The sequence below is a fragment of the Lutra lutra genome, chromosome 11 (assembly GCF_902655055.1).
Source record: "Lutra lutra chromosome 11, mLutLut1.2, whole genome shotgun sequence".
Lineage (NCBI taxonomy): Eukaryota > Metazoa > Chordata > Mammalia > Carnivora > Mustelidae > Lutra > Lutra lutra.
Window position 1 is genome coordinate 10365356 of NC_062288.1, and position 13831 is coordinate 10379186.

The 13831-nt window shown below is 44.5% G+C and overlaps 1 protein-coding gene across 3 annotated transcripts in view; it reads right to left on the minus strand.

Annotated features, from left to right (window-relative positions):
• The window catches only part of HECW1 (HECT, C2 and WW domain containing E3 ubiquitin protein ligase 1), a 460020-nt gene that overhangs the window by 17082 nt on the left and 429107 nt on the right, over nucleotides 1-13831 (minus strand). For all 3 annotated transcript variants that reach the window (XM_047695808.1, XM_047695806.1, XM_047695807.1), the window contains 2 exons: nucleotides 1034-1132; nucleotides 345-474 (listed from right to left, as the gene is read on the minus strand). In XM_047695808.1, the coding sequence (XP_047551764.1) occupies nucleotides 345-474; nucleotides 1034-1132 (229 nt within the window). The remainder of the gene's footprint in view (nucleotides 1-344; nucleotides 475-1033; nucleotides 1133-13831) is intronic.

Sequence of the window (13831 nt, forward strand, 5' to 3'; positions counted from 1 at the left end):
GCTATAATGTAGACAAACCTTGAGGACAATGTGTTAAGTGAAATAAGCCAGTCATGAAAAGACAAATACTGTATGAGGTATCTAGAGCAGCCGAATTCACAGAAAGAGAAAGTAGAATGGCTGTTGCCAGGGACTGGGTAGGAGGAAAAATGAGGAATTATTATTTAATGGCTACACTTCCAGTTGTGCAAAATAAACGAGTCCTAGAGATTGTACAACAGTGTGACTATATTCAACAATGCTGGACTGTAGACTTAAAAACAATTAAGGTGGCAAACTTTGTGTCATGTGAATGTTCAACAGTAAAAAACAAATGCTCTTTCCAAGCTCCGCATCTCACAAACCTGTCCAAAAACTTCTTCGTTAACAGTGAACGTGAGGTCTAGGATATCTGTGATATTGTTGTCCTTCATCCACTGCAAACTCTGGTGGAACTCCTCATCCAGATATTCCAGGTCGCTCAGATCGCAGGGCCTGGATGCATTCCAAGGGCAAAACGTAACCAGTTAGTTAATTGAACAGATGCCCAGCCTGGCTAAAACAACATAGGCTGATTCTAACAATTTTGATACTCTGGAATATACTGATGAGTCTTTTCAGTGCATTCAATGCTTGTTTTTGAAAATTTGTTTTTCAAATTGAAATTTGAAATTCAATTGTGAAATTGAATGCAATTATCCCAGTAATAAACATGGGATGATTATTAATGGCAACTGGAGAAACGTTTTTAAAAAATATTTTAAAACAATGAAGTTTTAGATTAATTCTACTTAGTGTAATGCAAAGTTTGCAATATAACTGTAATTATTTACATAAACTGATTCATTCCATTATATGAAGTTTTAATAGTCTTCTCCTATGCTTACATAAAAACTCCAAATGCCTTTATATTGTATTAAAAGTTTTATGTGACGTCTAAGCACTCAGAAAAGTCAACGAACAGGAATGGTTAGGGTAAACCAGGGACAGAGTCCGAGGTACCAGGGAGACCAGACCTTAGTGCGTGGACCGCGGCCTATAGTAATACACTTACAGTCTCAGGAGTGCCTTGTAGAAGGGTCTTGTGAAGAAGGCGTCAAGAAGGTACTGATGGATCAAAGCCAGGCCTAGGATACGACCACTAAACCTGAACCTGAAACACAGACAAGGCAGAAAAATTGAAGGGCAGGTGGAAATTCACATTGTTAAAAAATTTAATTTGTACTTGTATTTGATGTGTTTCTTGACAGTAAGCTGTTTATGGAATTTGCTATTGATGACACAAGGGAGGTGCCCATTCTCCTCCTCCTTACACTTTATCCTAAACCACGCCTGCGTGCTTGTTATGTATTAAAGGAACTCTCCTCTCCCCCAAGCACCAGAAGAGAGTCCTTCTGCTGGAGTCCTCTTCTCAGAGCTGACAGTATAAGGACCCAAGAGAAGAAACGCACTGGTAAAGGGGAAGTCTGGAAGCCCAGATAAAGAGTCCACATTGAACCTGAGAGGACCTGAACCCAAGGACATAGAAAGCTTTCTGGACCATATCTCCTTATCCATTCAAGCATTCCAGAGATACCACCGGAAGGTCTAATGTGTGCTCAATATACTCCAGGAGGCAGAAGACTTGAGTATGAGTCCTTCACGGCTTCTGTGCTCAGAGTCAGCAGGAAGAGCTCCGTGGAATCCCACTGTGGTAAGCATAAGCTGAGCCTACACGGCTATTTACTATTGCCACACACAAGCGAAGAACAGGTCTCTGCTGGGAAGAACTGGTCCTGTAGATTTGGCTACCTCCAGATACACGGGCCTTTAATGATTTAAATCCTTATCGGGGAAAATCCTGGGATTTTTTTTCTAATAATCTGGAATTTTCACTAATAACCTGCTTGGCTGATTGCTGGAGCTTGATCCCACGGCTGCCCTGCTCCTAAACCAGAAGCTCGTCTGCTTGGTCTAGCACACGGTTTCCTCACCATGTGGGCCTTGCCCATCTCTAGCTCCTGCCTCCATAACAGGGGTCTCCCTGGTCTCTTTCCATCTAAGCAGTCTTTCACCCAACTGTAGACTCTGCTGTGACTTTTTTTCAGATCCTCCCAGTTGGAATTTTCAACTAACCCACCTCCACTACCTTTCATGAGACTTTTTTCAGACTCAGAAGATTTTCTACCTTACAACTACTATAAACATTGTTACAATGAATACATCCTCTGATCCCATAGAATGAGCATAATTCTAAATAACACTTCAAACTGGGATATTTCAAGCGTTCAATTCTATTCGCAGGAGATAACATGCCAACATCAACGTACAAGTACGATCAACTCTGAAGAGAGTGGAGGTGAGGGGAATCTCAGCTGAGAGGCACTGTGGATGGGGAAGCTCCCAGAGTGATCAGATGTCTTGGAGTCCCTGAGGCCAGTGTGCCCCACTAGTGCTTTGTCCCAGGGCTGTCTCCTGACCCGCTTAATAAATGACCAGTCCCCAACATGAGGACCACAATACTGTATATACAAACACAGCTTACTTCTACCCCAATACAGGCGTGCCTACTCTAACTGGACTCCAAGCATTACGGCTGAGGCTTCTAGCGTTATGGTGGGGTCCAGATGGAGATGACTGAGACCACCCAAAGCAGGAAGAGCGCAAATATCAACCCGGGTGTCTGGCTGAGGACCCTCTTCCCTGACAGGAGGCCCCCAGAGGCCTGGTAAAGAAGAACTGTAATCTCAGCAGGCAGTAAGTATCCACAGATAGGGAGTAGATGAAAATATTACACAAGGACACAATTTTCAGTCAATGTTTTAAAAAATGGAATATTCCAGTGAATTGTAAATGTCCTAACAGACTATTAATTATTCAAATCTGTTCAGGAAGAAGCAGAAAACTTAAATAGGGAAAGAACCACAGTATGAACTAGAAAATTATAAGGAAAAAGGACTATATACAAAATTGATGCTGGGACTGGATACACACACACACACACACAAACACGTATTTAAAGATATATTCTTTCAAATCCTCCATGGATAGATAGAAAAACCTTCTACTATTTATATAGTTCCAGAAATCAGAAAAGGACAGAAAACTTCTTAATTCATCATTATGAGCTACCATCATCACAAAATGGAATCTGGAAAAAAGCAAAAGAAAGAACACTAAAGATATTTCACTTATATATTTAAAAAATTATAGTTTAAAACATGAGAACCTACCAATCCATTCCCAGAACAATGCAAAATGATTAAAGATATTTGATTTTAGAAAACTGAGGACAGTTTAATATTAGGTATTCTATTAGTAACACTGGAATTCTATTATTAAAATGAATTATGGGGGCACCTGGGTGGCTCAGTTGGTTAAGCCACTGCCTTCGGCTCAGGTCGTGATCCCGGAGTCCTGGGATGGAGTCCCACATTGGGCTCCCAGCTCTGCAGGGAGTCTGCTTCTCCCTCTGACCTTCTCCCCTCTCATGCTCTCTCTCTCCTTCTCTCTCTCAAATAAATAAAATCTTTAGAAAAATGAATTATGAAATCAAAAGACAAAAATCGTATGGCTTTTGCTGTTGTTGGAAGCTGAAGTTACCTGATAGTATCTGCCATTCATTTCTGAGGAAAAAAAATCTTTGTAGTAAACCACGAATAGAAGAATAGTCCCTTACCACAATGAGGAAGGTCGATCCCAGCACCCTATTTAACAGTAAAAACGCAGAAGGATGCTGGTTACCACCGCCCTTTACAATGTGCCAGGAGCTCCAGTGACTGCAATTACTTCTGAGTGAAAAATTGGAAACAGATTGGAAATAACTTTCACTGAATGCCTACTGAACCAACATGTTACTGGTATTATCTCCCTGACCCTTGCAACAACTCTATTTTCACAATTTTTCTATGTTCATTTCACAGATTAAGAAACTGAAGGCCAATATTTAGCCCCAAGCAAGTGGTACGGTGAAGACACCGATGTGTATCTGTCAGGCCTTTCCTTCTGTGTCCATTTGGAGAAGCCAAACGGCAGAGAAGTTAATCCTCTGGTCCAGGGGCCGGGCTGCCTGGTGTGTGATCTCCTGCAAGGACTTAACTACCTGCTCTCTGTTTCCTCTTTGGCAAAACGGCACTTTTTACATATTATTATCTTATTTTATGTTGACTTCCAACACCAACTTGTGTCAAGTGAACTTCAACTAGCTTAAGCCAAGGGGGGAATTCCTTGCAAGTTCTTGGTGGTATCTCATGGAATCCAGGGTCAAGAAGGCAGCTGGGAGTCAGCCAGATGAGGCACTGGAGTGACTTCACTGTCCCTCATCAACCTTCTCCCCTTGACTTCTCTTTGTGCACCTCTGCTCCTTTCTCCTCTCTTGCTGTCAAAACTTCCTGTGGTTTTCATCCTAGAAAGGCCAAGTTGACTCTTTCTGACTTAGTCCAAATTTCCAACACGATTCCCTGCTTTGTTGCGACTCAGGTTGGCTGCCCATCCTGGACCAATCGTAAGTGATCAGGAAAGCAAGTTCTGGGGAGCAGACTCAGGGTTTGGTGTCTTGCCAGTACCGTGTAGCGAAGATCGCCACCGCCTACCTCTCAACAAGGGGCTGCGACCCGATGGGAGTGCGGCAGATGGCCTGGTTTCCAGCACAGGACACTTGCAATGCAGACTACCAACAGACAGCTGCTGATTGACTTTGAATGGGTAGACTGTAAGATGGAATTTCTAAAGACAGAATTATACCAGTTTCACAGGCTGATGTGGGCCACTAGTAAGCTCTAGATATTTTTTTGTAGGTGTGTAAGCAATCCATGATAATGTGGCTTGCTTTACATAAACACAGACAGGATGGCTCATAGCCAGACCAATATATATTATATAGTAAAATATTTTCCAGAGCAATGAACTATGATCTGGGATGTGTCTGTATGAAGCACAGTACAATTGTACAACTCAAATCCAAGAGGATAGCTTAAAAAGCATGGATTGAAATGGAAAACCTTAACAGCTGGTGAATTGCCATGGTGTATAATTTCATTTATAAGAAAACATCTTCTAGTAATTGTGCACTTCCTTGGTTTATCTCACTTAGCTTGAACAACTACTTGCTAAGAAATTTATTATCCTTTTGTTACAAATGTGTAGGAATTATAAAATGAAAAGAAACTGTATATCTTTAGTCTCTGTATTGATAATTTAAGAAACTATACACATAATTTAAGCAAAAGAAGTTTATGTTTGTTCTAAATTACTTGGCACAAATAGTACTTTTTGAAGATTTTGTTTATTTATTTATTTATTTATTTATGAGAGAGAGAGAGAAAAAGAAAGAGAGAGAGAGAGTGCACAAGCGGGAGTGTGCGGAAGGGTAGAGGAGGAGGGTGAGGGACAAACAGACTTTATGCTGAGCGCAGAGCCCAATGCGGGGCTCAATCTCAGGACCCCGCGATCATGACCTGAGCTGAAACCAAGAACTGGACACTCCACTGAATGAGCCACTCAGGCGCCCCACAAATAATAAGTTTTAGGGACAAATAAAAGTCCCCATGGAAGTAGCAGACTGTGCCTCCCCTGCCTGTGGATATTCCTGTGTCACTTCAACATCCAGGCCCCAGGGTCCCCAGCTGCAGAGCCCCCATGTGTGAACTTGCAGGACCTCCAACCCTCCTTCCTCAGCAGGGACCCCACGAGGAGTCTCAGCTGATACTGCCGGTCAGCCTGACTCCCAGGGTGTGGCACTGTTCCTCCTTTCCCCGGCTGCCATTTTTGAAAGTGTACCGATCTCAGCCCATCCCAGCGATGGCTAATGTGCTCCATGATCTAGTGTGGTGCCACTGCCATCGACCCCCAGGCCGCTGCTGCCCAAGACCTGCTCATTTCTGTTTTGCTGGTAGGGCACAGCTCCTCTGTGTTGACCTGCTCTGTTGGACAGACTTCACAGCAGAGTTGCTAGGGACCTGAGAGTTTACTGGAACTACTTTTGAAGTTTACTCACTGTCCTTCAACCCCTCAGCTGGCAAAGTCATGGTGGACCTAGGGAGCAGCTCCCCCATCTCGGCCTCAGGCTTGTGGACCACTCTGGTTTGCTGTGCCATTCTTCTGCTTCTCTTGTGTTATTTCCGGGACCCCAGACTCCCTGCTCACACTTGCTTCCTATTGGGCTCCCCTTTGTGAGCATATCAGACAGGCCCACATGGGTCCAATTCCAGTGGGGGGCATCATTCAACTTCTCTTCACGGGAGGGGCCTCAGGTCCCAGGTACATCAGCAGGTGCAAGTGCACTCAGACACGGAGGTGTCTGAGGACATGGGAAGACAAGGCATGTCCCCCAACTGCATGTACCAGACATGACAGCTATACCACGCAGGTCTCTCAGGAACCCTGCCCCTGGCACTAGATGGTGGGTCTCAATCTTTCCTCCATTCCAGCCACCTGAAGGATACAGTACTCTGATGGGTCAGGAATGGGGCCTTCCTTCATCAGTAATCCTCATGTCTGGAGATGAGTTTCCCTCTAGCTCCACCTTGGGTATAATATGAAAACTCCTAGGATATTGTGATATGCCGTCCCCTTAAGATGTATTCCTGACTCTTTAAAAACACATAAGCCATTTTTTCCTATTTATTTCCCGATCAGAGATTAATCCACAGAAATCCATCCTAAGATGCCACAAAAATATGATCAATATACCAAAATACTAAGAACCCCACATTTAACAGGAAAGAAAAAATCCCTTCTATTGAGTCAGTCACCTATGGGTTTCATCATTACAAAGAAAGTGGACAGCTCACAGTGACATTTCTCAACCTAGCCCCACCAACCCTGCGATTTATAGAAACAATCCTTGGGACTCTATGTTCTTTTCCTTGGTTTTCCATATGTTACCAGTTTTTGGTTTTTGTTATCATCAACCCTTATCCTCCTGCCAAACAAAACAGAATTGGGTATTTTTTAGTGTAAAGAAAAATACACACGGCATAGAAGGCATCAAATAAAAGTACATCAACTCTGTCACATGCGGTAACGTCTTTGACCTTGATGGGTCTTCTTCCTGCATGTCAGTTACTGAGCACAGACACACTTGTGTGAATGGGACCACCTTGCCACTCCTGCTTCTCTGCAGCTTCCTCTTTTCATACCACAGGACAGCACAGACCCCCTCACATATCTGCAAATACAGGTTTTCATCATGCGATTTAAATAAACTCACAAAGCATTTCATTTCATAAATGTCCTTCACTTGGTTTGGCCCTTCCCACTCTGATGGAAACCCAAGTGGTTTTCATCTTTAACCATCTGCTCATCAGTATTGGGGGAGGCAGCAAGTAGCCAGTTAACTCTGGGACCCCTAGAAGACTTCTGAAGCAGGCCGGTGGCACTCTTCAAGCATCCTTCTGAACACCTCACCTCCACCTCCTCTGGAGGTTTGCCTCCGATGAAAGCAACAGCAGCCACTCTGAGCTTTCATAAAGACATGGAGGGAGGTGATGGCAGGAGATACGAAAGGAACCGATGGTACTGGCAAGGATTTATCTCAGTACCATCTGGGTTTTGTACATTTTAGTGAGTTCAGAAGGTAATGGAGTTTCACACATTTCTGGCACATCTTCCCACGTGGGTTGAAGGCCCAACAAAGACTCGACTCTCCCCTTGAGTATTTAACCATTTGCTGACTCATCATTCTTCGGGCCGTTAGCCAATAATCCAAAGAAGGCAGCGTGGTGGGAAGGACAAAACTGTAAGTTCCAATGTCAGGCTGCCTCAGTTTAACTCTTCTGACTCGTGTGACTTTGGGCAAGCTGCTAAACAACCACGGTCCTCAGTTTACTCATCTGCAAAATGGGGGTCAAAATGTTGTAGAGGGCAACTGCGAAGACACTACAAGACTTTGCCCAGGGACTAGTGGAGGTCAGTCCACCTGGGTGTTTAATAAACACCACTGCACACTGGCACGTCTGATCCCTCAGAACCCCAGGGCCATACACACCATGCTGGACTGAGGGGTGTGAATGAATGTGGACTGAGTCCGTGGCTGCTACAGAACTAAGGCTTTTGCTCTGCTCACACGCAACATTCACGCATCACAATGCCTGGCACAGGTTAAGGACCCCATTAAGCTTTGCTGAATTGAATTAAATTAAAAATCATCATCAGATTTTATCCCAGTGGAGCATGACTAGACAAGCCTACTGAACATTTCTCTGAGACATCATTTACCACTGGATGCCCATTTCCAATATCCACAGTAGACCCCATTCGGGAAGACAGGTGGAAAGATGGAACCGCAGAGGAGACTGTGTGACTTGAGTCAACGGATGGAAAGATGTGGCGAATGTTTCCCACCAAGAAGCCAACATAGCAGGCTTCTCCCTCCCTTCCTCTCCCTCTTTAGTCTCTCAGGTGGAACTTTGGATGGGAACATGTTTTAGCAGGAGGTAGCATGTAATGATTTCACAGTGTATTTTTCAACTGATTCTTGAAACAAAAGCAGTTTGCGCAATGGTGAAAAAATTCAGTCAGGAAGTTTGGGAGAGGACTTTCTTGTTCGCAGGCTGGATTTATGGAAGGGAAAGCAGATGGCTTGACAAAGAAGAAAATAAGACCTAATGATACCCTGGAGGACACTACGGATAGTGAAACAAAATACTCTTAAAAGGCTTCCAATTAATGTCTTTATATGAAAGTGATATAAAAACGTAATAAAACCCTCAGTGCAGTACCCAGGTAACATGTCAAGTCAAAAAGATTCTGCTGTGGTGTATCTGGTAGTTTGATCCCCTGGCATTAAACTTGGGCCCCTAATAATTGTGTCAAGGTATCTCTGGGTTTACTGATCTTCTCAGTTTCTTCTCAATCTGTAAGCCTTCAGTCTCCTCCTGTGTGACTCTGATTTCTGCATCTTTTTTTTTTTTAAGATTTTATTTATTTATTTGACAGACAGAGATCACAAATAGGCAGAGAGGCAGGCAGAGAGAGAGGAGGAAGCAGGCTCCCTGCTGAGCAGAGAACCCGATGCGTGGCTCGATCCCAGGACCCTGAGACCATGACTTGAGCCGAAGGCAGAGGCTTAACCCACTGAGCCACCCAGGCCCCCATGATTTCTGGATCTTTTGGTGCTCAGCATCAGAGAGACCCCTTGGATCAGCTTCAGCCTTGAACGAACTAAAGCTGACCCTATCTCCTGGCCTTCCTGCCTGGAAAGGTGATCAGACAGTATATTGGGCAAGAGGCTGGAAAACTGGTGATAATATGCTTGCCCCTGCTGCCTGTGAGAGGCTGGGGGCTGATGAGAGGCAGATGTTCAAACGTTTGGCAGGAAATGGAGGTCTGCTCAAAATCCTGTATACAGTCTGCAGACTTTGGAGGCCTTTTCAAAATGTCACAAGGTCTCCTAGAGCACAAACACCTGTCAGAACCAGCACTCTACTGGCAAATCCCAAGGGTTTGAGAACATTGTGCTGAGTCAACAAAGGAGGCCAGAGTGCTTCCAAAACTGTATGCATGTCTGAATGCTCCCAGGATACCATCACCATGGCCGGCCTCATAAGCTAGGGCTCTGTGACTGCACCCACCTGCTCACTGCCTAGCACCTGCAGACTGACAGTAAATGATTTGTGTTGGCTAAATTCTAGAATTCTCTCTGAAGCAGCTGTGTTTTCCATTCCTGCTACTTTGTAGATCATCCTAGGTCACTTCTTCCCTGCAAATGACAGGACTCTGCAGGGTTATAAGGTCCTTTGTGACTCTCAAAAGAATAGAGCTGGTTGGGGCGCCTGGGTGGCTCAGTGGGTTAAAGCCTCTGCCTTCGGCTCAGGTCATGATCCCAGGGTCCTGGGATCGAGCCCCACATCGGGCTTCTCTGCTCAACGGGGAGCCTGCTTCTCCCTCTCTCTCTCTGCCTGCCTCTCTGCCTACTTGTGATCTCTGTCAAATAAATAAATAAAATCTTAAAAAAAAATAGAGCTGGTTCCTCAGTTGTAGCATTACCGACTAGCTGTTCTCTCTCCCCCTCTCTCTTTTACAATAATAGTAGGGGACTTTATTTATTTATTTTTTACTATTTTTTATTGTGTTATGTTAGTCACCATACAGTACATCATCAGTTTTTGATGTAGTGTTCCATGATAAAGATGTGGTCCTTATATACAATGGAATATTATGCAGCCATCAGAAGGGGTGAACACCCAACTTTTGCATTGACATGGATGGAACTGGAGGAGATTGTGCTGAGTGAAGTAAGTCAGGCAGAGAAAGTCAATTATCTATGATTTCACTTATTTGTGGGGCATAAGGAATAGCATGGACTATTGCTGTTCTGTGCACTTTAAGACATCTGACACTACTGGTGGCCTTTTCCCACTAGCTGCCAGTACCAGTCATGATAGCCCAAACTGTCTCCAAACACTGCTCAATGTCCCTTGGTGGGAGTGAGGGCAAAGCCACCCTCTTGGAGGAATATCCAAATAGGTCATTATAGTCTCCTTTCTAACTGACATACGTATCACATGCCTCTCCTGGGCCCTCGGTGGCAACTAAGGGCACCAGTCTCAAGGCTTTGTTTTCCACTCTGCAATACCTGAGCAGTTTTTCACCACTCCTAGAATCTCTAAGAATCTCCAAGAATCTCCAGGAACCCTACTCCACCAAATATAATTTTATATTCCCACCAGAAACCCGGCCTCTAGGTTTCTCTTGGGGAAAAGATGGGAGGCAATATTGATTCCTTCCAAACACACCAGACTGTGTCATCCTTTCTGAGGGGATGACTTCTGATCTGAATTATGGAAAGGAGTGAGCCTTCAGGAGAATGAGCATTATACGTTGGGGGAACAGCGATATCCAAGGCGGGAACACGTACAGTTTATTTGAATGACAGAGAAGGGAGCAATGGGACTGGACCTCGGACAGAGAGAGAGAGGAGGATAGAACATGAGTTTGGAGAGACACCCAGAGGACAGAACATTAGGGCTCGGCAATCCATAGTAAGGACTTTGGATTTTATCCAAAGTATGATGGGAATCCCCTGCGGGTTTCGCGTAGGGTCTATAAATGAACTGACTGATTCAATGAAATGATCTCTCTGGATACTGCATGCAGAGAGGTGAGTGTGGCGAGAGTGGAAGCAGAGGGACCAGTTTAAAAGTTCCTGCAGTAATCCAGATGGGAGGTGATGGTAGCTTATACGAGGGTGGTGACAGTAGAGGCAATGAAGTCAGATTCAGGATGTATTTTCATGACAGAGCCAAAAGAACTTGCTGATGGATTGGATGGGAGATGTGAGAAAAAGAGAGGCACCAAAGATAATCCATGGTCTCAGACCAGAGCAATTGTGTGGATGGTGGTGCCACCTACCAGATGGGAAACACCAGAAGAGAAGGCTGCAGGACAAACTGGAGAGTTCTCTTTTACACACATTAAGGTTGTCATGCTTATTCAGTATCTGGGTAGAGCTGTCGAGCAGGCAGCTGTAGCAGTGAGTCCGTACTTCTGGGAACAGGGCCTTCTGCAGATGTTAATGTGAGGGCTGGCAGGATGTAGACTGCATTTGAAGTTATGCAGCTGGATAAGACTTTCCCCAAAGAGGTATGTGCAGATAGAGAGGTGGACGAAGGGCTGAGCATTTGTAACATGCACGGGTCTGGATGATGAGGAGGGACAATAAAATAGACTGAGAAGGGATAACAAAGAGGTTGGAGAGGAACCAAGAGAACATGCTTCAGGATGGAGGCAGAGACCAACAGTGTCAAGTGCCTCTGAGATCAGGTAACAGGAGGTCTGAGAGTTGCCCAGCGGATTTGGCACCTTGATGAGAGCTGTTTCCATGGGGGTAAAGGGGAGGAAAGGCTGGCTGGAGAGAACGGGAGAAAACGAAGTAGAGAATGTGGCAGGATAACTCTTTGTACAAATGTGTCTCTAAGGGGGAGTGGTAAATCAGGGTAGTAGGTGAAGGAGGGTGTGACACCAAAGGAGGCCTGGTTTGTTTTTCAGATGTAAGAGAAATTATGCTGTGTTCATACATTTTCAATTTCAACAAATTTACTGATTTTCTACCATGTGCCAGGTGTGTACAAAGATGCCAAAGGTAAACGTTCACTTTGAAGAGTTTACAGGACAGGGGGATAGATGTAACAATGCAACAATAGATAAAACAATGCCATGATTAATTGCCGTGTAAGACGTGCTTAGAAAAGTACTCAGGTGTGTGAAAACACAGAGGAAGGATGCCTGCTGATTTGGAAGGGATTAAATCTAGCTGGGCTCCTGGAGGAAGTGATGACTGAGGTGAACTTTGAAAAATGAGTAGAAATTAGGTCACGTAAGGCAGGGGAGGGCTTTCCAAGAAAATAACATCACATGAGGAAAGAGGCAGGAAATAGAACGGAATGTGTTCATGATGACTACAGCACACACACAGAGAGCAGCGGCAAGATTAGGTTAAAGAAAGAGGAAGTGGGAAGTCCTGGGAGGTCTTACTTTCCATGCCAACAAGCTCAGCTTTTTTAAATCCTAGAGAATGGGGACCTCTTGAAGGGTTTAAGCAAGGCAGTGATGTACTTGGATGACATTTTAAGAAATCGGTCTGCAGTCACGTGAAGGGATGGATTTGTTGAGAGGGCAGATTGGAGGGTGACTGACACTATGTCCAGGTCATTGTGAGAAAAATTTTGAAAGTAAAAATGTCAGGACATGGAGCGTCATGTGAGCCGAATGAGCAGTGAAGGATGGCAGGAAGCGGCTTGTGGGAGATTAGATAGATGCTAACTTGGGGGAGGATCAAAATAAAGACGTCTAGTAGCAACGCATTTGGATAAAAGAGTTTGCCGCTCAACACAGAGGTCAGATAAAACATATAGCGTTAGAATTTATACTGCAACATGGAGAGAACTTTAAAAAGCAGGAAACTTTGATTCTGTTATATTTTATATAGGATTCTATCTATCTTTCCATCCTATCCACCTATCCAACCATCCATAAAATATCCTGGAAGGACTGGAGTCCAAAAATATTTTTTTAAAGATTAATTTACTTATCTGAGAAAGAGAGAGAACGAATGAGAGAGCGTGGGGAGAAGGGCAGAGGGAGAGGGAGAGATGGTCCCAAGCAGATGCCCTGATGAGCACGGAGCCCCACGGGGTGGGCCTCCCTCTCACTTCCCTGAGATCACACTCTGAGCTAAAACCAAGAGACGGGCATTTCACTGACTGTGCCGCCCTGTGCCCCTCGAGTCAAAATATTAACAGTATTTGTTTCTGTGTGGAGATATTTCCTTATGCGAATTAAATTTCTTACAATGAATGCACATTACTGAGGTTATAAAATCATATATGTTTATTGACATATAAAAATCCGTGAGTAAAGGTTTCCACTAAGGTAAGGAGTGATGATAGCTCATCGGGTTTGTTGACTAGGTGGTCTGTGCTGCTCACGGAAAGGGCAGCTTTGGTGACAAATAGAGACATTAGATTCCGTAGGAGAAGTGAACAAAGGAAAGGAGCCATAACCAGGGGGAGAACGTGTAAAGGTGGGGAGAAAAAGGAAACTGTTGGAGCGAGGGCACAGAGGCGAGGGGAGTGGATGGATCCTGAGCCTGAGTGGAAGGGTCTGTCTTAAGCAGGAGGAGGGAGGGGCTGGTCAGCACCGGGCATTTGTAGTTGGGGTGTGAAATTGAGGGGAGAGCCTCAGTGTTTCTACTTGAGGGGGATCTGAAGTCATCTCCTCAACGTGGAAGAGCTTTCAGGACAGTGGAAGGGAAGAAGCATCAAAGGCCCGGGGAGCTCTGCTGTAGAACCTGCTGAGGTCAGACACTGTACCATCTCTCAGAATTATTTCATCTTCTTTGGTGCTAGAGGTATAGGAAATAGCTCTGGCACTG